Source organism: Polypterus senegalus, chromosome 18 (genome assembly GCF_016835505.1).
Source record: "Polypterus senegalus isolate Bchr_013 chromosome 18, ASM1683550v1, whole genome shotgun sequence".
Lineage (NCBI taxonomy): Eukaryota > Metazoa > Chordata > Cladistia > Polypteriformes > Polypteridae > Polypterus > Polypterus senegalus.
Genome location: NC_053171.1, coordinates 67,103,033 through 67,127,260, shown reverse-complemented (window position 1 = coordinate 67,127,260; position 24,228 = coordinate 67,103,033). Strand labels below are relative to the sequence as shown.

General features: G+C 39.9%; 1 protein-coding gene across 3 annotated transcripts in view; it reads right to left on the bottom strand.

Annotated features, from left to right (window-relative positions):
- The window catches only part of LOC120519113 (transmembrane protein 87A-like), a 117,439-nt gene extending 95,964 nt beyond the window's left edge, over positions 1–21,475 (bottom strand). The window contains exon 1 of one of the 3 annotated variants that reach the window (XM_039742224.1): positions 21,310–21,475. In XM_039742224.1, coding sequence (XP_039598158.1) covers positions 21,310–21,414 — 105 coding nt within the window. In that variant the 5' untranslated portion in view covers positions 21,415–21,475. The remainder of the gene's footprint in view (positions 1–21,309) is intronic. The other 2 variants (XM_039742225.1, XM_039742223.1) reach the window with 2 other exon arrangements.
- Between the last annotated feature and the right edge of the window lie 2,753 nt (positions 21,476–24,228).

Below are 24,228 nucleotides of genomic sequence, written 5' to 3'. Positions count from 1 at the left end.
GTGTCAGATGGGGGGGGATGGTAGGGACAGGACCCTGAACGCAACTGAGAGAATGAAAAGTGAATAAAAAAAAAACAAAGCTAACCTAACAAGTATCATAAATTACACCGGCTGTTACAGACTCAAATGTATGTTTTTATTCTAAAATAGTAAGAATAAGAGCAGTTTACTTCTCAAAACGGAGTCGTGCGGGATCGAACTTGTGACCTTTTGATTACCGGTCTGCGGCTGATACCATTACACCACCGAGGCAGTTGTAGTGACTGTGTATCAATGTGGCATGCTAAGGCGGCTTTTTTTCCTGCAGTTATATTTTTGAATAAAAGCACACTTGTTCCGTTATATTTGTACATTTTGTAAAAGTGTTTCTTTGATATTTGGACTTCAGGCTTCGTACATTATGTAGTTTATGCCTACATTTTGTCATTTACTACTAGAATATTAATAATGTTTCTGTTTTAAAAATGTGTTTACACAGATTACTGTAGAAACAGAACACATATGAAATGCTTGTGTTCCAAATAACGATCTACAGGTGCTGGTCATAAAATTAGAATATCATGACAAAGTTGATTTATTTCAGTAATTCCATTCAGAAAGTGAAACTTGTATATTAGATTCATTCATTACACACAGACTGATGTATTTCAAATGTATGTTTATTTCTTTTAATTTTGATGATTATAACTGACAACTAATGAAAGTCACAAATTCAGTATCTCAAAAAATTAGATTATCAATTAAGACCAATGCAAAACAAGGATTTTTAGAAATGTTGGCCAACTGAAAGGTATGAACATGAAACGTATGAGCATGTACAGCACTCAATATTTAATTGGGGCTCCTTTGGCCTGGATTACTGCAGCAATGCGGCTGGCATGGAGTCGATCAGTCTGTGGCACTGCTCAGGTGTTATGAGAGCCCATGTTGCTCTGATAGTGGCCTTCAGCTCTTCTGAATTGTTGGGTCTGGCGTATTGCATCTTCCTCTTCACAATACCCCATAGATTTTCTATGGGGTTAAGGTCAGGCGAGTTTGCTGGCCAATCAAGAACAGGGATACCATGGTCCTTAAACCAGGTACTGGTAGCTTTGGCACTGTGTGCAGGTGCCAGGTCCTGTTGGAAAATGAAATCTGCATCCCCATAATGTCCGTCAGCAGCAGGAAGCATGAAGTGCTCTAAAAATTCCTGGTAGAGGCTGCGTTGACCTTGGACCTCAGAAAACACAATAGACCAACACCAGCAGATGACATGGCACCCCAAACCATCACTGACTGTGGAAACTTTACACTGGACCTCAAGCAACGTGGATTCTGTGCCTCTCCTCTCTTCCTCCAGACTCTGGGACCTTGATTTCCAAAAGAAATGCAAAATTTACTTTCATCAGAGAACTATGGACCACTCAGCAGCAGTCCAGTCCTTTTTGTCTTTAGCCCAGGCGAGACGCTTCTGATGCTGTCTCTTGTTCAAGAGTGGCTTGACACAAGGAATGAGACAGCTGAAACCCATGTCTTGCATACGTATGTGCATGGTGGTTCTTGAAGCACTGACTCCAGCTGCAGCCCACTCTTTGTGAACCTCCCCCACACTTTTGAACGGGTTTTGTTTCACAATCCTCTCCAGGGTGGGGTTATCCCTATTGCTTGTACACTTTTTACTACCACATCTTGTCCTTCCCTTCGCCTCTCTATTAATGTGCTTGGACACAGAGCTCTGTGAACAGCCAGCCTCTTTAGCAATGACCTTTTGTGTCTTGCCCTCCTTGTGCCAGGTGTCAATGGTCGTCTTTTGGACAACTGTCAAGTCAGCAGTCTTCCCCATGATTGTGTAGCCTACAGAACTAGACTGAGAGACCATTTAAAGGCTTTTGTAGGTGTTTTGAGTTAATTAGCTGATTAGAGTGTAGCACCAGGTGTCTTCAATACTGAACCTTTTCACAATATTCTAATTTTCCGAGATACTGAATTTGGGCCTTTCATTAGTTGTCAGTTATAATCATCAAAATTAAAAGAAATAAACATTTGAAATACATCAGTCTGTGTGTAATGAATGAATCTAATATACAAGTTTCACTTTTTGAATGGAATTACTGAAATAAATCAACTTTGTCATGATATTCTAATTTTATGACCAGCACCTGTATTATTTCCACTCAAACTCCACTTCACTCCCAGATAATCAATCAAGGCATGAGCTGGGAGAAGTTTGTGCACGTTCTAAGTTGGCGGGGGGATGGAATAGCCGACTGCTTGCAGCTTGTCTTTATCATCACATTCAGATGACAACAGATGCTGGCGGAGAGTTGTGAACGGATTTAAGAAGCGATTTAAGGTGGGACGGATCTATGAGTTTTTTCGTAGGCTCTGGTAATTCTAGTGTTAAAATTAAATTGCAACAAAACTGAACTCTTGCAAATTGTGACTAAAATGCAACTTAATAAAATGAGCTCCCTCCCAGTCCATCTTGGCGGTGATCTCATCAGACCTGCCTCTACTGCAAAGAATCTCTGTGTCATTTTTGATTCCTCCCTCTCTTATTCCACCCACATAAATCACAATAAGAAACTTTCTTACTTTTACCTCTGTAAAATATCCCGTATTCGCTCCTTCCTCTCCTTCTCCAATGCTGAGAAACTTGTCCATGCTTTTATCACATCCCGCATCGATTACTGTAATTCCCTACTGGCAGGTGCCCATTCTAATCTTATATCACAGCTCCAGCTTATTCAAAACTAGGCTGCAAGAGTTCTTACTCAAACCAGCAGCAGCAAGCACATCACACTCAGCCTTAAACAACCTTGCACCAAACTACATCAGTGACCTTCTCCATCACTATGTGCCTGCCCGCCCACGAAGGTCCTCTGATTCTGGCAATTTTGTTGTGCCCCACACTAATCTACACTCCATGGGTGACAGGGCCTTCAGCTGTATAGCGCCCAGACTCTGGAATGACCTACCGAGATTAATCAGGTCAGCTGACTCCATGAATTCTTTTAAAAGTAACTCAAAACTCATCTGTTCAGGAAGGCTTTTAGCTCTACTTGACTTTATTACCCTTCTTTCAGTTTACCACTCTGTCAAGATGCTCATGTAACCTGTATGTGTGTGCTAGACCATCAATTATGTTGTCTGTTAGGCTTTCTCTGAATTTACTGTCTTAATCTTCTTTATTTATTTATTTGGTTTGTACAATGCTATATACTGTGTACCCTGCCACTCTTTCTTATATTCTGTAAGTGCCTTGGGCATGGGAAAGGCGCTATATAAATAAAATGCATTATTATTATTATTCTCTGTGTTTTGAATTGCCTGAAACACCCATTAAATTCCAATGACACCTTATTGCAATATCTCTGAAAAGGATGTTTAATGATTAAATCCATCAATCCAGGGATGTACCCATTCTAGCTAGCATTGGGCACGAGGCAGAAACAATCCCTGGACGGGACATCAGTTCATCGCAAGGTGAATACAAGTACTCACATACACTAGCGTCATTTTAGTGTCACCAAATCTGCATTTCTTTGTAAGGAAACTGGAGCACACTATGGAAACCCAGCAGGAAAACAGGCAAACTCCAGGCAGTGTAAGGAAGCAGCGCTACTGCTCTGCCACTGTGTCACCCCCATGTGTGTAATTATCATCAGTATTCATTATTTAAATGAAGTTAATGACTTATCTGTAAAATGTAACATACATACTTTAATACGTTTCATCGTGAAAAGTGATATCAAGTGTAAATCTGAGGATTCTAAATGTGCAGAGAGCTGGAATATCATAAATGTAATGTGTTCTATGTGGTGATGCTGCTTGCTGCTGCTGTCAGGTCAGGAGGAAGCCCCAGAAGCACATAGCTATTAACAACTGGGTAGGTTTTAAGATTATGGTTACGACGGTCTACTTTAAAGATAAAGTAAAGTACGAGGTCAAAGTGGACATTTCGAGATTAAAGCCGAAACATCCACTTTAATCACAAAATACACCTTTTCACCATGTCCTTAATTTTTTTCTCTGTGGCCCAAATACGCTGCTGTACATTCTGATATTATTGTTAAGGTGCAAAAAAAAAATACATATGGACTTTTAAAATGTGTCATGTCATTATGACTAGGAATATGCAGCGCTTGAATATAAAAAAAACCACGGATACATTTGTATGTCAGCATTTTGCTTCACCACATCGAACCATTTGGCTGGGATTGGCTCCAGCAGACCCCCGTGACCCTGTGTTCGGATTCAGAGGGTTGGAAACTGGATGGATGGATATCGAACCATTCATCAAACATTGACGCAGGCACATCGATTCCGAAGGATCCGCATAGCAGCTTTCTGTCACATGTAGATAGTAAACAGAGACTCAGACGTCAAATTCTGACTTTTACCACACTGCGCAGCCGCCCCGACTTTTTCCTGGTACTGCAACTCGCGTATGCATCGTATTCATTTCTGAGGACCTGCTCAGAGACGCATCAAATGAACGCTGGGAACGCGTGACAGCTATGATGCGTGTGTGTACTCGTTGTGAGTGTGAAGTATAAACAAGCCCTTAGGAAATATAGAGGACTTCTCACTATTCACATTTAGTGCCATGTATTAAGAAAGAAGTGAGCAACTAGTTTGATTCTGGGACTGCAAAGTATGAGTTAAGAGGCTTCAAACCTTTTCAGTTGAAACAAATGGATGTTAAAATAAGACATGATGGTAATGTTCAGAATTATGCAGGAAATTAGTATGGTAAAAGCCAGCAGTTCCATTGACGGGCCCAAATGGAAGATGATAATGGGTAAATCTCATATATTTTTCTTTTAGAGCTGGAATGGCCTGTTCTTGTTGTAATCGTTCTTATCTAAAGCACAATTTTTTTGTACCTGGATTAAAAAGTTAACATCATCAAATTGCAATTTAAAGACATTGATGATGTTTGATACCATCACATTGGTGGTTGTGGGTGGACAGATGCTTGTGGATTACTAATAATTAGCTACTCTACGCCAAATTCTGTGGAAAGCATCATTTACATGATTGGGGATGGTGTGTGGGCGCCTTGGCAATTTCTGCAATGACGATGTGTATTTACAAAGACAATATACACAGCCAGTCGGTGAAGGATGATATCTTCGACCTTCACTTCTGCCCTAAACGGGATGTGACTGTTTCTAAATGGAATGCCTTTTTTTTTCTACCTTAATGTTTCTGTTATGAATAACCCCAGAGAAGAGATGGGCAAAAGTGTCAAAAACACTTTCACCAACAGAAAACTTTATATATTTTGGTAACTAACATGTTAGCTTGGGTACTGCAAAATTGACTACTTATTTACTATTATGTAACAAGACCTTAACAAACATTTTTCGGGTCTTCATAACATACAGCATCAGTAAAGTGTTTCTTCTTCTCTGCAATGTGACCTCATAACAAAGTTTCACTTTGGAGAGCTCTGAGGTGGCCTAATGAAGACATGTTTCTCTAGATATTACATTTTCAGTATAATAGATCAGTATACTTGTCATATTAACAAGTAATTCTACCATCATGTCAGTATGTCACACTGCACAGACATAAATAACACATCTACTGATGCTTTATAAGTGTTATGAAGACCAAAAGAAACCTTTAAGGTCTTGTTACAGAAGAGTAAACAAGTAAAAACTGCAGTACCTAAAGTGTAAAAATATTTCAGTTAATTTATTGATTTAAAAAATAAGTCCAAACAGTACAAAATACAGAACTACATATTTTTTTTTTATTTCCAAGTCCATAAAAGACATAAAAATCAGATTACAAAAGAAAAAAAATCCATCCATCAAAAAATATAGAGATAACAAGAGCAAATGTCAAAGAAAATATAAAGGCAATGATCAAAAAACACAAACCCGACAAAAAAGCAGCAGCACAACTGGATTTGAAGACCACTACTGTCAGAGTTAAGGCCACAACAATGTGGCTAAGGCAGCAGGTGCCTTAAATAGGCTCATTAAGTAATCCCTGACAGAACATCTGGGACATGGGCAAAAATACCAAATACAGAAAAAAAACAGAAATTGGGCAAAGCACAAACAGAGTGACAGTACACTGCAAAAAAGATAAAAAAAATAAAAACACTAAGAAAAGAAAATGAAAAAACAAGCATAGTCCTAACAGTTTCGATGAACGGATCTTTCCCAACAGGATTGTATACTAAAAGCATGTACTAAGATATTGAGTTTTAGCATTCCTCAAATCTCTGAAGAAACTCACTTATCCACTTTCTTAGCTGTTATTTTAGGTCAGACTTTAATTTGTATTGGAGAGAAGGAAACTAGAAAGAATGGCAGCTGTCTGCCTGAACTGTGCCTTTGCAATAGTGTGCTAATTTGAGCAAGATGGTGAATACTGAACATACATGTTATATTTTCAAAAGCTTCACCATTTTACAGTTGAATCCCATGAATTCCTGATGAGGCAAACAATTTCTTTTACTCTTCGTGACACTGTGGAGTCACAGACTGCTGAAGCTGAAGGAGGCTGTGATCCGTTCAAAGCTGTTTTACAGATCAAGCAATCTGTCTGTACTGTAAAGCTGATATATAGGAATCCTTGAAGATGATCAAATCACTTAGCAACTTCAGTAAAGCGAGTACTCAGTCTTAATGGTTGTGATTAACTGAAACTGAAACGGTGGCGCAGTGGTAGCGCTGCTGCCTCGTGGTAAGGAGACCTGCGTGGAGTTTGCATGTTCTCCCCATGTCTGTGTCTATATCCTCCCATAGTCCAAAGACATGCTGGTTGGGTGCACTGGTGATCCTAAATTGTCTGCTTGGTGTGTGGGTGTGTGTGTGCCCTGCCCGGGATTTGTTCCTGCCTGCTGGCTGGGATTGGCTCCAGCAGACCTCAGTGACCCTGTGTTAGGATATAGCAGGTTGGAAAATGACTGACTGACACTGCTTACTAAACTGATTATTTGAATGTAATACACCAGGTAGTGATGAATAGAATCTGCATTTCCCAAAATCAAGCTGCCATTCTAGCTGTGGTTCACCATCCCTTAGTCAACACACGTATTTTAGTGGACAACACTGTCATGGAGGGAAAAGAAAACAGGCAAAGTGCACTGTGCAGCTTATATCATATGTTTAGCAGTTAAGAGTGTGTGTAGGACATGTTAATCCAGCTTATGATTGTAGGTGCACAGGACAAAGAACTAGCCAACCCTGGATAGGGGCAACAGTCCACCTCAGTGCTAAAGCACTCGCATTACCAAAGACACACGCAGGCAGGGCCTATCAGACCCGATCCGGAACACAAAATGAGTACAAGAAACATTTCCTGGATTTTTCATTCACCACAATGTCACTTTCTTTTTGTATTTATTATACTCATTATTCTTCACTGCAATCGTCTACCCAGTTTCCAATTCAAAATACAGTACACCACTTATTTGCATTTGTTTTCATTGGTTACTAATAATATAATTCAAACAAGGGAATGCCTACAGGAAAAAAAACTTGTATTAGATCACTAAAGAAATTATTTCTTTCAGTGTTTTGGCACACAAGATGTGGTCCATTTATCTGCTTCCTAACCAGGTTTTTCCAGGGCACAGAAGCAGAAACCTAACGCCCCTCTTGGAAGCAACAACACAAACCCAGAACCATTCACTTTATAAGTCCACAATTTAACTAAATCTGTTTTCTTTCAGTGTGCCAGCTGTTTTTAGTAATTACACAGCACTGCATTTGTAAATATTTAACTCGCTTACAACTGGAGGCATTCCTTTTTGGAATCAGTTATGCATCTTATTGATACATTTTGTTTTAAAGAAAAAAATGAAATAAAATAAAACCCAATTCTATATGATTTTATACATTTTTATAAATGTTAAATTTTACTGACATAAATTACCGTATATACTCGCGGACAAGTTCTCCCATGGATAAGTCGGGACTTGATTTTACTGTATAATTTCTGGTATTTTATAATATCAGTTGTATAAGTTGAATACAGATAACTCATGCTACTGGTCCAAGAGATTATGATATGCTAATGTCCACCTGAGAGAGTAACCATGGAGCACACTGCCTTTTTTTTTTTTCTCCTATGTAATGTGCCTACATGGCCACAAAGTAATACCCGAACTATTCCGAAGCCATGTTTGCACAGTTTTGTGTTTTTTTATCCACACCCTCATACACCTTTATCGCAAGAGCATCCCTTATCTACGATGATGCGTTCGATCAGAAGAAAATATGAATCTGATTTTAAATTAAAAGTCATTGATGTGGCGAAAGAAATTGGTAACTGCGCTGCTACAACAAAATTCGATGCTTCTGAGAAACTGATGCAAGACTGGAGGAAGCAAGAAGTTGTAGAAAAAAAATTAAGTGTCACATTTTTGAACAGGCATACAAGTCGGAGTCTGATTTTATGATCGATTTTTCGGGTTTCAAGACCGACTTATACACAAGTATATATGGTAAATAAAATTTTAAACATTTATATAAAGAATATCTGTCTGTTTGATCCCTATACAATCTTGCATCCTTTGACTCACCTAGACCATACTTTGAATAGTTACTCAATAGGACAATACAAACAAAACAGATGGTTTTTGGAACCCAAAATGGTGACCCTGGGTGTCTCAATAGATTTTTTTTCTGAGTGTTACATTTTGTACAATAGTTCCACCTGCTGGCTCTGTGCAGCTATTACAATCCTACATTCTCAGATTGGAGAAGGGTCTGGCTGCATCCACTGTAAGGTGTTGAGCTCCACAGTAAGCGGAAACACATGACCTCCACAGTAGGCGGAAACACATGACCTGCATAGATACATTGGAAACGGTCTAAGTGGATCGTAAAGGTTGAGACAGAGTCATTCATATACAAATGTGCTGTTAGTAATTCTAGTAATCAACTAGTCCGCTTACACTGATCATGTTGGCACTTTGTATGCGTTACAACATGGAAATATTTAAAACGAAGGCCATTTTTAAACTTGTTTTTTTTATCGTGCTCCATGGCAGAGAAACACACAGATATGTTTGTTTCCTGGCCCAGGTTTAAGTAAGAGAGCTGGATTAAGGGCTTCTGTGGGCGACATGACAAAAAATTGTCTCTAAACCACATTTTCCATTAGAATATGATTTATTGTTGGTATATAGTGGTCACTTTCAAATATATTCGTTTTTTGCTTCTTATTGAACAAATTCACTTCACTACTTTTCACTATCTGTAACATCAGTGTACATTGTTCCATTTACTGCATATTGCACTTTATTCATGTCTCTCATTCCACCTGCATTAACATTGTAAAGTTCTTCACAAAGAGATTTATATATTTATAAATACTTCTATTCTCTATTGCTTTTTTATTGCAGAGTTTTTAGCTAGCCTTTGTTAAATTGTATGTCAATACGTACAGTACTGTGTAAAAGTTTTAGGCAGGTGTGAAAAAATGCTGTAAACAAAGAATGCTTTCAGGAATATAAATGATTGTTTTTATCAATTTACAAAATGCAAAGTGAGCGAACAAAAGAAAAATCTAAATCAAATTAATATTTGGTGTTGCTACCTTTTGCCTTCAAACCAGCATCAATTCTTATAGGTACACTTGCACAAAGTCGGGGATTTTGTAGGATTATAGTCAGGTGTATGATCAACCAATTACACCAAACAGATGCTAATGATCATCAATGTCCCACGTAGGTTGAAACACAGTCATTAACTGAAACAGAAACAGCTGTGTAGGAGGCTTAAAACTGGGTGAGGTACAGCCAAACTCTGCTACCAAGGTGAGGTTGTGGAAGACAGTTTCACGTCATGGCAAGATTGAGCACAGCAACAAGACACAAGGTAGTTATACTGCATCAGCAAGGTCTCTCCCAGACAAAGATTTTAAAACAGACTGGGGTTTCTTTGTTTATAGCATTTTTTCACACTTGCCTAAAACTTTTGCACAGTACTGTACGTATGTCACAAATAAAAGTATCTTTTTGTAAAGACTTTTCTCCCCAAATCTTCATTTGGTTCTTTCATGTTATGCTGCTAAATCGTTATCACGAAGCACAATGGTTTTAAACAGTAATTGTTACCAGTGTAACATTGAGAAATGACTATTACATGCTAAGTGTAACGTGTTAGTTCTGCTAAAACCTGAACTGGTATCTATTTTGTTTTTACATCCAAAATGTATTGGATCTCAAAATTTCAACTTAATCTGTTATCTAGTACATTTTCTCTGCTCCCTCAATGTGGTCAGTGGAATAAAGGTATCAGCACTTCGAAGAACATAGCATAAAGTAGCATCAAAATAGTTCAAATGTGTATATGGTATTTATCTGCTTTTCTCTCTGTTTTAGATGCACATATCAGTCTGTAATTCTGGCTCAAAGCCAGCATTGCAGAAATGCACAACATGAAGACTCTTTCACTGCCCTCTGTGCCCCACTTTCAGGGCAAAGATTGAGGAACACATAAATGGACACATAAAAAATGCTTTGCCTTTCAAAAGGTATGTTGGTATTAAATATAGTTTATAGTTATATGCACTTCTTTTCAGCACTACTGCAGTCTCTTTGTTGACTATTCACATTGTACAGTTCAGTGCATTAATCAGCAAGAAAAAGCTTGTGTTTTTATTAAATATATTTTTCTTTTCTGTTCACCACATTGCTTGATGGCACTTGTGATCCATACCCTTTTGCTTTTATTATAGAGGATTGGATGGTTATTGTTTTATTTATGTTTTTGTTAACATGTACACTCTGATTGTTAGATAAATTGATTGCATTCTATATAACTACATTTAAATTACATGTGTTTTTTTCTCTCTTACAGACAAAATTATATGCCGGTGCAGGCTGCCATGTAGGACACAAGGACACTTTCACTGCCCTGTCTGTAACAGGACAATCAAACGGTGTGGGGATATGACAAGGCATTTATTGTTATGTCAGCATTCTTCAATGCCAAGTCAGCCACCACTGTCAGGACTGCTCCCCGCTGCACTCTCCAAGGAGCCCAGTCTCCCTCCCGCTGCACTTTCCGAGGAGCCAGCAGTTGTTCAAGATTTGCATACTGCTGTGCAGTGGGTTGTCCAAAATAAGGCGCTTTTCCATGGACACGTAACCATGCCAAAATATTTGTCCTTAAATAAAGAGGATCAGCAGAGGGTCTTAAGAGACATGCTGGAGGAAGAAGACACTGAAGCAAGGGACTTCTTCCTCTTTGTTTTTCAGTGGGCGGAGGACATGGAGCTCTTTCTAAAGGCATGTGTCGACGAGCGGGGACTAAGGGTCAATGCTATGTTTGAGATATAATGGATGGAGGGAGGCACTGGCTGTTTGTTTTTTAATGTGTTGTTTTTTCAATGTAAATACAAAATTACAATTAAACTTATTTCAAAATGTTATTCACTTGTTTCTATGGTCATACTTATACTACTAGAAGTTAAAATAAAAGATTACAGTGTAAATGTAACAGCATTGTTTCTACTTGAAACTTTAAAATAAAAAGCTTACAGTTGCTATTAACAGTAATGTATTACCTTGTAATCAATAAGAAAAGATATTGTCATATTTTTATACATTTTACACATTAAAAAACACTGTTAATTAGAACTATGTTTATTTCTCAGCAACATCAACAGTAACAAAAATGCAATTTGGTTTTGTTCTTGTTCTTTATTTATCTATTTTAAGTACATCCTATATTTTTTTTAAACCTTTTATTTCAATATATTACAATACGGGACACAACACAAAAGCAAAATTTTGTGTGCAACGTAACTGTGTTCAAATTTGAAGTCACGTTTTTCCGTCTACTATGGCGGTGACGAGTTTCCATCTACTGTGGCGGTCACATGTTTCCGCTTACTGTGGAGCTCAACAACTTACAGTGGCTGCAGCCAGATGCTCTTGTCAGGCTGCGCTTGACCAAATGTTCCATAGTTGCTCTGTAAGGCCGTATTGATAAAACAGACTACTCTGAATGCCAAAGTTTTGACCCTGGGGGTCTCAGCTTAACACTACTTACTCAAGCAAAGCTGTGTGCTGCTTCTATCGACTGTAATGTAAAATGGAGTGTCGTGTACTTTTGCAGGGGGTGTTGGGTGAGCTTTCATTGAGAGTGGAAGTGCGGCACAACACAAAGGAGAATCAAGGAGTTGTTGTTTAACTCCTGCTTTGTCGGCTTCTCTTCATAATTTAAGCACTATAAACTGTCCACCATGAACTAAGAGAGTGAGTCAGACATGACAGTATTCACGGTTACAACCCAGCAAGGCAGTTGCCACAATTCTGGAATCTACTTGGACCCCCAAAAAGAACAAATACTCAACTCATGAGAGCAGAGATCTTGATAGAAAGGTAGTGTGGTGACAGATGGGACAGCTAGCAATATCAACATGGTCACCATTTTAAAAAGAGGAAAGTGCCTGTTGTAGCAGACCACCCTGCATAGGAACATATGACTGACTGGTGTCCCTGGTTAGACTGATTCTTCAAACCACAAATTGCTTTGAATGTGAACTCTTAGTTTTAGGGTTGGATCTATGAAGATTGAATTTGTTCTTAAAACAGAAAAAAAAACAGAGAGCTGTCTATGGCAGAAGATCAAGCCATTTTGATGCTGAGAAAAGAGAGAAAAAAAAAATCAGTCAGAGGCACTGCACAAACATTGGCCATAGCCAACAGATCTGGAAACAAACCACTGGTGTACAAAGCAAAATACAATGAATGAGTTGACCAAGGAAAACAATAGCAATTGATGATAGAAACATTGTGAGAACTGTGAATACAATCCCCAAAAACAACAGTCAGGGCAACCAATAACAACCTCCACAGGGGTGAAGGTATCACAATCCACCATTTGAAGAACACTCAAGAGAATAGAAATATACAAGCCATACCAGAACATGCAAAAAACTCATCAGTAGTAAGAATCAGAAAACGAATAAGAATTTGCAAAAAATACAAAGAAGAGCCACAAATGTTCTGCAACAAAGTTTTGTGGACTGATGAAAAGAAGATTAACATCTACAAAAATGATGGAAAGGTTAAAGTCTGGAGGAAGACAGGATCTGTTCATGATCCAAAATATATGGGTTCATCTGTCAAACATGGTGGCTTAGGGCTCATTTATACTTCACGCTCAGAACGCGTACGCGTCCGCATCATGGCTGCCACGCGTTCCCAGCGTTCATTTCACGCGTCCTCTGAGCAGGTCTTCAGAAATTAACGCGACGCGTGCGCGAGTTGCAGTACCAGCAAAGAGTCGGGGGGCGCAGTGTGCTAAAAGTCAGAACGTGACGTCAGAGTCTCTGTTTACTATCTACATGTGACAGCAAGCCTCTATGGAGATCCTTCGGGGATCGATGTGAGCGCTTTGCTGTTTGATGAATGGTTCAAAGTGTTGAAGCAAAATGCCGACATACAGATGCATTCGTGGTGCTTTTATATTCAAGCGTCGCATATTCCCGATCGTAATGACACGATACATTTTAAAAGTCTCACATACCATCTTTTGTGCCGTCTATTTTTTATTTTTTTACTTTACCTGCTGTCAGGTCCAAGAAGCTCGTAGCGATTAAAAACTGGGATGATGTTTACGACGGTCTGCTTTAATAATAAAGTAAACTACGAGGTTAAAGTGGACATTTCGAGATTAAAGCCGAAATTTCCACTTTAATCACAAAATACACGTTTTCATCGTATCTTTTATTTTTTTCTCAGTGGCTCAAATACAGCGCTATACATTATGTTCTCGATGTGAAGTTGCAAAAAAAAAAATAGACGGCACTGAGACTTTTAAAATGTATCGTGTCATTACAATCGGGAATATGCGACGCTTGAATATAAAACCACCACGAATGCATTTGTATGTCGGCATTTGGCTTTACCACATCGAAGCATCCATCCCGTAGGATTGGCATAGAGGCTTTCTGTCACATGTAGATAGTTCCCGAATGTAATGACACGATACATTTTAAAAGTCTCACATACCATCTTTTGTGTCATCTTTTTTATTTATTTTTTTTATTTTTACAACTTAACAACAGCAACATAATGTATAGCGTTATATTTGAACCACTGAGAAAAAAATAAAGGACACGGTGAAAACGTGTACTTTGTGATTAAAGTGGAAATTTCGGCTTTAATCTCGAAATTTCCACTTTAACCTCGTAGTTTACTTTATCATTAAAGCAGACCGTCGTAAACGTCATCCCAGTTTTTAATCGCTACGAGCTTCTTGGACCTGACAGCTGCGGCAAGCAGCAAAAGATCACCACACAGAACAAATTAAATGTATGATATTCCAACTCTCTGCACATTTAGAATCTTTAGATTCATACTTGATATCACTTTCATGATGGAATGCATTAAAGTGTGTATGTTACATTTTACATATAATTTCATTTAAATAATGAATACTGTTAATAATTACACACATGGGGGTGACACGGTGGTGGAGCGACAGCACTGCTGTGTTGCGGGGAGTTACGTTGCTGGTATTTCCTGCTTGTATTCCACACTGTGCTCCGGTTTCCTTCCAAAGATAAGCAGATTTGGGGATTTGGTGCCGCTAAAATGACGCTAGTGTATGTGTGCTTGTATTCACCTTGCGATGAGCAGAGACCTCGTCCAGGGATTGTTTCTCAGTCGTGCCCAATGCTTGTTGGAATGGACGCATCCCTGGATTGATGGATTTAATCAAGAAACATCCTTTTCACAGATATTGCGGTAAGGTGTTATCGGAATTTAATGAGTGTTCTGGGCAATTCACAACACAGAGAAGCCGAACATGTTCTCACCGTGATAATATCTCACACTGCCACCTGGTGGACTCCTCCAGATTTATGTAAAGTACGCGCGCAAGTATAAACATTTCAACGCTTGCGTAGCAGGAGCGTCCGCTGCAGCATGCGTCGCGTCGCGTGAAGTATAAATGAGCCCTTAGGGCTCATTTATACTTCACGCTCAGAACGCGTACGCGCCCGCATCATGGCTGCCACGCGTTCCCAGCCTTCATTTCACGCGTCCTCTGAGCAGGTCCTCAGAAATTAACGCGACGCGTGCGCGAGTTGCAGTACCAGCAAAAGTCGGGCGCGGTGTGCTAAAAGTCGGAGCGTGGCGTCAGAGTCTCTGTTTACTATCTACATGTGACAGCAAGCCTCTATGGAGATCCTTCGGGGATCGATGTGCGCGCTTTGCTGTTTGATGAATAGTTCAAAGTGTTGAAGCAAAATGCCGACATACAGATGCATTCGTGGTGCTTTTATATTCAAGCGTCGCATATTCCCGATCGTAATGACACGATACATTTTAAAAGTCTCATATACCATCTTTTGTGCCATCTATTTTTTATTTTTTTACTTTACCTGCTGTCAGGTCCAAGAAGCTCATAGCGATTAAAAACTGGGATGACGTTTACGATGGTCTGCTTTAATAATAAAGTAAACTACGAGGTTAAAGTGGACATTTCGAGATTAAAGCCGAAATTTCCACTTTAATCACAAAATACACGTTTTCACCGTGTCTTTTATTTTTTTCTCAGTGGCTCAAATACAGCGCTATACATTATGTTGCCGATGTGAAGTTGCAAAAAAAAAAAAAAAAAAAAAATAGGCGGCACTGAGACTTTTAAAATGTATCGTGTCATTACGATCGGGAATATGCGACGCTTGAATATAAAAGCACCACGCACGCATCTGTATGTCGGCATTTTGCTTCAGCAGCAATACATCGCCAAACAGAACAAATTAAATGTATGATATTCCAACTCTCTGCACATTTAGAATCTTTAGATTTATACTTGATATCACTTTCATGATGAAATGCATTAAAATGTGTATGTTACATTTTACATATAATTTTGTTTAAATAATGAATACTGTTAATAAATACAAACATGGGGGAATAATTACACACATGGGGGTGTCACGGTGGCGGAGCGATAGCACTGCTGTCTCGCAGGGAGTTACATTGCTGGTATTTCCTGCTTGTATTCCACACTGTGCTCCGCTTTCCTTCCAAAGATATGCAGATTTGGGGATTTGGTGCTGCTAAAATGACGCTAGTGTATGTGTGTGCCTGTATTCACTTTGCGATGAGCTGAGGCCTCGTCAAGGGACTGTTTCTCACTCGTGCCCAATGCTTCCTGGAATGGACACATACATCCCTGGATTTATGGATTTGATCAATAAACATCTTTTTCAGAGATACTGCGGTAAGGTGTCATCAGAATTTAATAGGTGTTTTAGGCAATTCACAACACAGAGAAGCCGAACATGTTCTCACCGCGATAATATCTCGCACTGCCACCTGGTGGATTCCTCCAGATTTACGTAAAGTACGCGCGCAAGTATAAACACTACAACGCTTGCGTAGCAGGAGCGTCGCGTGAAGTATAAATGAGCCCTTAGGCTTCTATGGCTGCTTCTGGAGTAGGCTCACTAATCTACAAAGGTGATGTAACTCATGATAATAGCAGCAGAATGAATTCGAAAGCCTACATAAACATTCTGTCTATCAATGTATAGAGAAATCTATCCACACTAATCAAGAGGAACTTCAGCAAGCGTTAAGACAATGATCCCAAACACAGGGACAACTCAACAAAGAACTTTTATGGGTGTGGCGGAACATTTCAGAATGGTGAAGTCAATCACCACGGACCTCATTTAAAAAAGTTTGTGTGGATTCAAATATGAAAATATGTGTGAAAAATAGTTGCTATCACCTGGCACATGTAAGTATGTGATTGCTATTATACAGTAATGAATAGTATGGACCATATGAAACACTGAAGGTTCAGTCAGTTATTTTACCAACAAGCCAGCTATCACAAACAGCACCAGCACATCAGTCAAAGCTATTTTCCCTTAAAATAAATTAATTACACGTTGGCCCAAGCCATGGAGACATGACACTGGCCAGTCACATTTTGGATGACTTGTGCTTTTTTTTAATGTAACTGCTTAAAAAAGGAGCTTCATTCTTGCTAGGTGCCCTTATTGCAAGAGGAGTTAATTAAATTGCTCTGATTACATTAGGAAAACCCAGCACTGCTGCAAATTGACTCTTCCTGTTGTTAAAATCATGTTATGTTTTATTTGTGCATCCACAACATATGAAAACTGAATGTAGCGCCTTGCCGGTCGGATAATGGCTTTCAGCACAGCAGGCATGATGGAGTGGATGGAGCAATTCTGAGATATTCCTGACCGGCCAGTTCTGTGAGAAAAGATAACAGGTTGTTGATATAAACTGATGAATAACCAAAAAAAGTTCTTAAAGTGCAAATACGTAGCATTGCGTTTTTTGGGAGGGGTTACTGAACATATTAAGACCAAACCATGAAATGCGGCACACAGCCATATAATAAGAGAGAAGATCTTCATTGAAAATAAAACATTTCATAAAATAAAAAAAGTTCAGCACAAGTACTGGCAAGCTCAGTTTACAGTTACATTAATGAATAACTGTCACATTCTAAAAACAAATTCTGCACAACTCCTCATAAAAAGGTGGTTGTTTTCCACAATTTGAAGTAATATAAAACGTATAAAAATATAAAACATCATTTTCTCACTAAGTTACAGAAGGTGGACTGTGATTTTTCCAAATGAGCAGAATAAATCTTTCTGCAAATCATGTGGCATAGGATATTAATAGATAATATTAAAAGATTTACTATTCCTATTAAGATATAAATAAAAAGCTACAACATGTCCATTACTAGACCGACACGCCAGTGGGAATTGGACTGCAACCAAAGGATGCTGGTATTTTTAAATACACATGAGTCATTACTTTGCTAAAGAATAAACATGACTTTCTTTACAACCGCAAACCTTGAGCTACGAGAACTCTATTTATAATCTTCTCATCCTGCAGCCTTCTTGAGTCTTAGGCCAGCTGCTCCAATCTGTAGCCTAGTAGCTCCTCCACAGTCATTATGATAGAATTCAGCCGATGTCCATTTCCAATGCCAGTCCTGCAGGGCCAGAAGGCGACCCTGGTTTAATGCTTTTGAGACATCTAGAGGCTTGATAAGCCTCTGGCTTGTATGTTTAGAGATTTTATTTTCTGGATTATACACTGCTAAACAATCCTTTCTCTTCCAAATTTAGAAACATTACTCATGGAAAGCCATCCAAAGTAAAATGACGTGCTTCCCAATTCCAAAATCCATGGCATAGTTTTTTACTCCCTTATTCCTTTTATTTTTCTCTAACCTTCACTGCACTTTCAAAGTTTAGTTAATGTTACTTTTTGTCTGTGGTTTGGCACTTTAGCACTTCCTCCCTCCTTCCCTTCTATAATTAACCTTGGGAAATTAGACAGAGTGAAGTAATGGGCAGGAATTCAGTTACACATTTAATGATGCATTATTGATACAAATGCCAAAAAATATTAAGGAAGCAGAATACAATTCGAGTATTGGCAAACCATTCCCTTACAGCATATGCAGCAGTGCATCTTGCACCCATAAGCGGCTCTCGGCTTATCTTCAGCCTAGTTTGCTTTGCTACCACATGGCCTTTGAATGGAGTACTGCAACAGGCCACATGCCTATCTCAGTATGACTGCCAGGATAGAGTTTTCTTCATTATGGTCTTCTCTTCATGGCCAGATGGTGAGAAAGACAGGTAACGATGGCAGGGTGACCAACTTTATACCATTCTTACCACAAAATACAGACCAATGGGTGTCGTAGTACAGAATCATAACCAGTCACAAACCGCCATAGTTTTGACCAGTAGAATTCATTTTCCAGTCACTTCTTGAGCAGTTGCCAATGACAGCACTCAGGAACAACTCATCCCCCAGCTGCTTTGCGTAAGCAAGCTGCCAACCTGGTCTGATGCTCCATGCCAGTTACCATAAATTCCACATCCTGTGTCAGTCCTAAAGACTGGGAGGTTCTGGGCTTTGTTTAGTTTGCAAATAAAGACATACAAATAGACAAACAAATATTTATCAACTTACATGCTAGATATCACTCAATTACATGGCTCTTTATTTATCTCTCTCCATGAATATATACTGATTTGTTCTGCTCTGAGTAATTAATGTCATTGTCATGAAAATCTGATTTGCATACGTGACCAACCTGTAACACATCTCCACGCTACGGAGTAATTTTCAACAACTATTACTAGTGAAATGTGGGGCATTTCTATGGGGCAAACCATTTTAAAGTAGTTTACAAGGATTACAATGTATACATATTTCTAAAAACTGGAATGGACATGTTTATTGGATTTAGTAAGCTGTTAGCAAACCTTGTGGTTTGTAGCCATAAGCGATCCTGCAAAAGCGTTCGCTGGGCCAAACTGAAGAGGACAGTCCATTTAAGGAGCATATCTTTAAACAATAGGTGGGAGTTGAAACTTGGGGATGCTTTTGAACATTAGACAAGTCTGAAAGAAGTCAAAAAAGAACAGAGTACAACTAAGACTGTATCTCGTCATATCCTCTCATTGGTCTCCCCCATTCACCACCTAACTGCTAATGTGTCGGCACAAACCCATTGGTGGTGGTTCAAGTGTCTCACCACTCACTATATAAATTGCTTTGAGTAGTGAGAAGAGTGTAAATGTAAATAATCATTATTATTAATGTTAGCCCAATGGTTAGAGATGCTCCGATTAGGTTTTTTAAGGCTGATACTGACCACCAGTTTCCTGTTACTTGATTGGTCAATTCCATTTTTTTTTCCCTTTATCCCTTTAATAAACTTTTCTACACTAATTTCCTGTATACCAGAAAAACAGCATTATGTACTATATTAAAATTATATTTTTAGAATTAAACTATAGACCATAGGTGTTAGCTGCTCATTTTTAAACAAAATTAAATTATGTAGGCTTATTGTTCAGTGACCATGATATACTAAAATAAATAACATTTCCTTAAAAAACATACCTAAACTAATAAAATATGTACAAGAATATTTAAAAACATTTATTTATGCATCCGGCATAAAACAAAATAAAATGCTTCTCATAATTACAAGTTGTTATATTGTTTAGTTTATGTCATGTACCAATCTGAAAAAAGGCTTAAATGAAAACAGCAGTTTTCACCATTCCGCCAACAAAAAAAAAGTATATTATATATATCGTTAGAACCTCTTCCGCTTATTCAAGGTCGGGTCGCGGGGGCAGCAGCTTGAGCAAAGATGCCCAGACTTCCCTCTCCCCGGCCACTTCTAGCCCTTCCAGGGGAATCCCGAGACGTTCCCAGGCCAGCCAGGAGATATAGTCCCTCCAGCGTGTCCTCCCGGTTAGACGTGCCCGGAACACCTCACCAGGAAGGCGTCCAGGAAGCAACCTGATTAGATACCCGAGCCACCTCATCTGACTCCTCTCGATGCGAAGGTGCAGCGGCTCTACTTTACACCCCCACACACGTACATATATTCATACATACATATATATATTCAGTATAATACACAAACAATATAATAACAGAGGTAAAAAAAATATTGTTTAAAAAGGACTACAGAAGTTAATTAAACTGAGTACCAAGGCCAAAACAATTAGAATCAGTGGCCTGAGCTAATTTGTCGACAGACATGCAGACTCAGGCCGAGGGCAGCTGAGGGAGGGAAGAGTCGCACCTGGGGGCTCAGATACCTGCTGTGTCGCCAGACCCCGAGATTACCGAATAAACGACAAGCGAATTGCTTTGACATGAACTTCGAGTAATCAGCGGTCTGGCCACTCGATCGGTGTGGAACAATATGGACATACCAGACGTGGTAAAAGTTAATCACGGTGTGTCACAAGATGGAGGGCGACACGATTTAATCAAGAAAACCTCCAAGCTGCGCTTTCAGCTTCTTTACTTAAAAAACATCTGCTAACATTGTCAAACCACATTAACTTGAATGATGGGATTGGGCACGCGGCAGCTCATCTTTCTGCCAACCTGGCTGCTGACGTGGTCGTGCGGACGGTTCCGACAGTGGTGGGTGTGTGAGGTCCTTCTGAAAGGGGACTTCATGGAGACCACGCCGCCAAGAGTGACGTGTACCAGCAAGAAAACGAAGGCCCGTGAACGTCCGCGTTGAGGAGCGGCAAACTTGGCTGAGGGGCGGCGTTTCGTGAAGCAGGTGAGTGCACCTCGAACTAAAGGTGCAAGCAGCCGAAAAAGCTTGGGCTCTCAATCGTACCTGTTCAGTAAAGACGTCGATAACTGGTTCAGTTCCAATTGGTTTGTTTGAAAGGTGCAGCTAACTTACCAGTCATACGTAAACATTACCGTTCAACTGACTACTTGAGGGCACAACAATATTCTGATCATTAACACAAGGAAGCGCTTACCTCGTTGATCTCAATGGTCCACCGTGACACTTCCACACCAGACAAAAGGCTGAAAAACGACAAGAAAATGACTAATCCGCTCAGAAGCACGTTTACGTCCGGCATCTTTCAGGCAAGATGCAGGTAGTTCCGGGTTTCGAATTGGCTCCTCCCATTGACGGAGTGGGGCCTGCGTGTCCTTCAGGCTGCTAGAACGCAACCGTCCATCCGCAAGGTGGCGCATGCCGCACAGAGTGTCTCTCTGTTAGTAAACGGAAGGCTCTTCTACGCTCAAGTCTGTTTCGCGCAATGTATTTCTGGGATAGCTAGTCCGCCCCAAACAGACTGGGTCAGTCGATTTTGTTAAAATTGTGGAGAAAACAGCAATTATTGGAGGATCATTACATCGACGGTGTATAGCGAAATCCTTGACTTGCATGTATGACTAAGACATATACAGCAACGTGAACACTGGATCAGACCATATACATTGGCAAAAGATATATACTTTATTAATCCAAAGGGGGTTTCTAATTGTGCCGTTGTACAGTGTCAGTGTTGCCCTTCGGGTGGGGTGTCTAGCAGATTTGTCATTACAAGAATTTCATATGTGGATGCCCTCAGGTGGTCCCTGTCACTACGCCTCTGCTCAGATGATGGCGCCCCCGGAAGGCTCTACTAAGCATACAGCAGCTCGGGAGAGTTTTTTTTTAGTTTGCCTCCTCACTAGTCTTACTGGATTGCATGTATTTCTCAGTCAGTCAGTCAGTCATTGTCCAACCCGCTATATCCTAACACAGGGACACGGGGGTCTGCTGGAGACAATCCCAGCCAGCACATGGCGCAAGGCAGGAACAAATCCCCAGGCAGGGCGCCAGCCCACCGCAGGGCACACACACACCCACACACCAAGCACACACTAGGGACAATTTAGGATCGCCAATGCATCTAACCTGCATGTCTTTGGACTGTGGGAGGAAACCCACGCAGACATGGGGAGAACATGCAAACTCCATGCAGGGAGGACCCAGGAAGCGAACCCAGGCCTCTTTACTGCGAGGTAGCAGTGCTACCACCGTGCCGCCCTATATATATATTAACCGGTAGTGGGCGATGACATAACCACAGTGACTAAAATCCTGGCCTCAAATACAAGGTTTGTTACAAATTACCTTTACAAAGGCGTTTTAATAACCTTTGTAACAGTAACCTCAGCACAAGCACAATCCTAATCACAATTCTCTTTTTCCTTCCCAGACGAGCTTTGTCCATCTTCCACCCGCCTGGGTAAAGCAGAGTGGCTTCTTTTAAACTGGATCCAGGAATACTTCCAGTGCCAGGGTCAAGCAGAAGTCCCCAAAAGTAGGGATCATGGATCCCCCCATTGCACCCTGGAAGGGCTAATTTTAGACGTTAAATTCAAATACTTTAAGTAGTGCATTCTTATGTGATCAGTAAGAGTAAAGGTCTGCAAACAATGAGTAACAGAGTTTAAAAAAGCAGACACTGTTACTGAGGCAGTACAATGTAACTTGAGTGCAAAAGACGCACAGTGCCTGAACAAACTCATCAGGCTCCATCACAGGTTGAGCTCTGGACACACTGGAAGCTGTGGTGGATAAGAGGATGGTGGCAAAAGTGGATGCCATCATGAGAAATCCCCTTCATCCCCACAAGGAGGCACTCTCTTGGAGCAGATTTAGCCACACGCTAACTCCATCATGGTGTGCTAAGAAGTGCCTCTGGGGGTCTTTTCTGCCCACTGCTATCAGGTAATTCAGTGCTTCCCACTGACGTGTTCTAAGTCAGTTTTGAAATTTCTGCACAATATACATTTATTATTTATTAATTTATCTATCGATTGATTGAACTATTTGTCTTGTTATTCTGCAAACTTGTTTTTTATGTTTCTTTTGCTGTATGCATCTGAATTTGCCTGTGGGATTAATAAAGTTGATCTAACTTTACCTGAAGCACAGCTAGAAGTGTATGAGCTCACAGAGGAGTAGCGCCACCATTCATGTAATGGAGCACTGAAAAGTTACAGTGCCCTACTTTATAAAAAAAATATGATGAAAACTAATTTTAAGATTGAGCATAATAAAATAAAAGAAAGTAATGCGTTACAACAATAAACGTCATGGTGAGGATTTAAATATCGAGGGAGCAATGGAGCTCAGGGCCATTTTGACAGCATCATAGGGTACTGGGGCCCCTGTTTTAATAGCCAAACAGAAACATACCCAGGCATCAGAAACATTGTGGGTCCCATTGTGCCCATACATTAAGTTGGCCCCAGTGCCAAACAGTGCAGAATGAATGGCACAGAATAACATTGGCCCAAAGGTAAAAAATATTACAGACCACCACTTTGATGCTTTAAAACATTTAACTGGCTACAAAAACCTGTAGAAGAAAATAAACATCACATCCCACCTTCAGACGCCAACACTTTATACTGATTAATGTTGCTGTAATTTAGAAATACGTAAGACACCTCTCCAAATTGTTGGCATCGACTCGCTTGCACATCTTGTATTCAGGCTTGCACATTTCTTGCGGTTTTCCTTCCCCATTTTCCAGAAAGCTGAAGAATATCCAAATGCCACTCCGGCTGCCCTCTTTGTCAGTAAAGAGCGCTGGCAAAATCTCCAATGACCATCTTACTAACACCTGTGAATGGATGGAAACGGGGTGCCACTCCAGCAAACTGGAAGTGCAGTCATGATGTAGGTGGTAGAATCAACACTGGGAAATAAAGCTTAGAGGTCCTTTAAAAATGTTAAAACTGATACTCATCGATAATTTGATACTTTTCACATCCCTACTTGGTATTTAGGTGAGCACTGGCTGAGCCTAACAGACCTGAATAGTTAGTCCCAGAGAGGCCGTAGGTTTGTTGTTTTTGGTTTATTTGCTACTTTAGCTGCTCATTTTGCT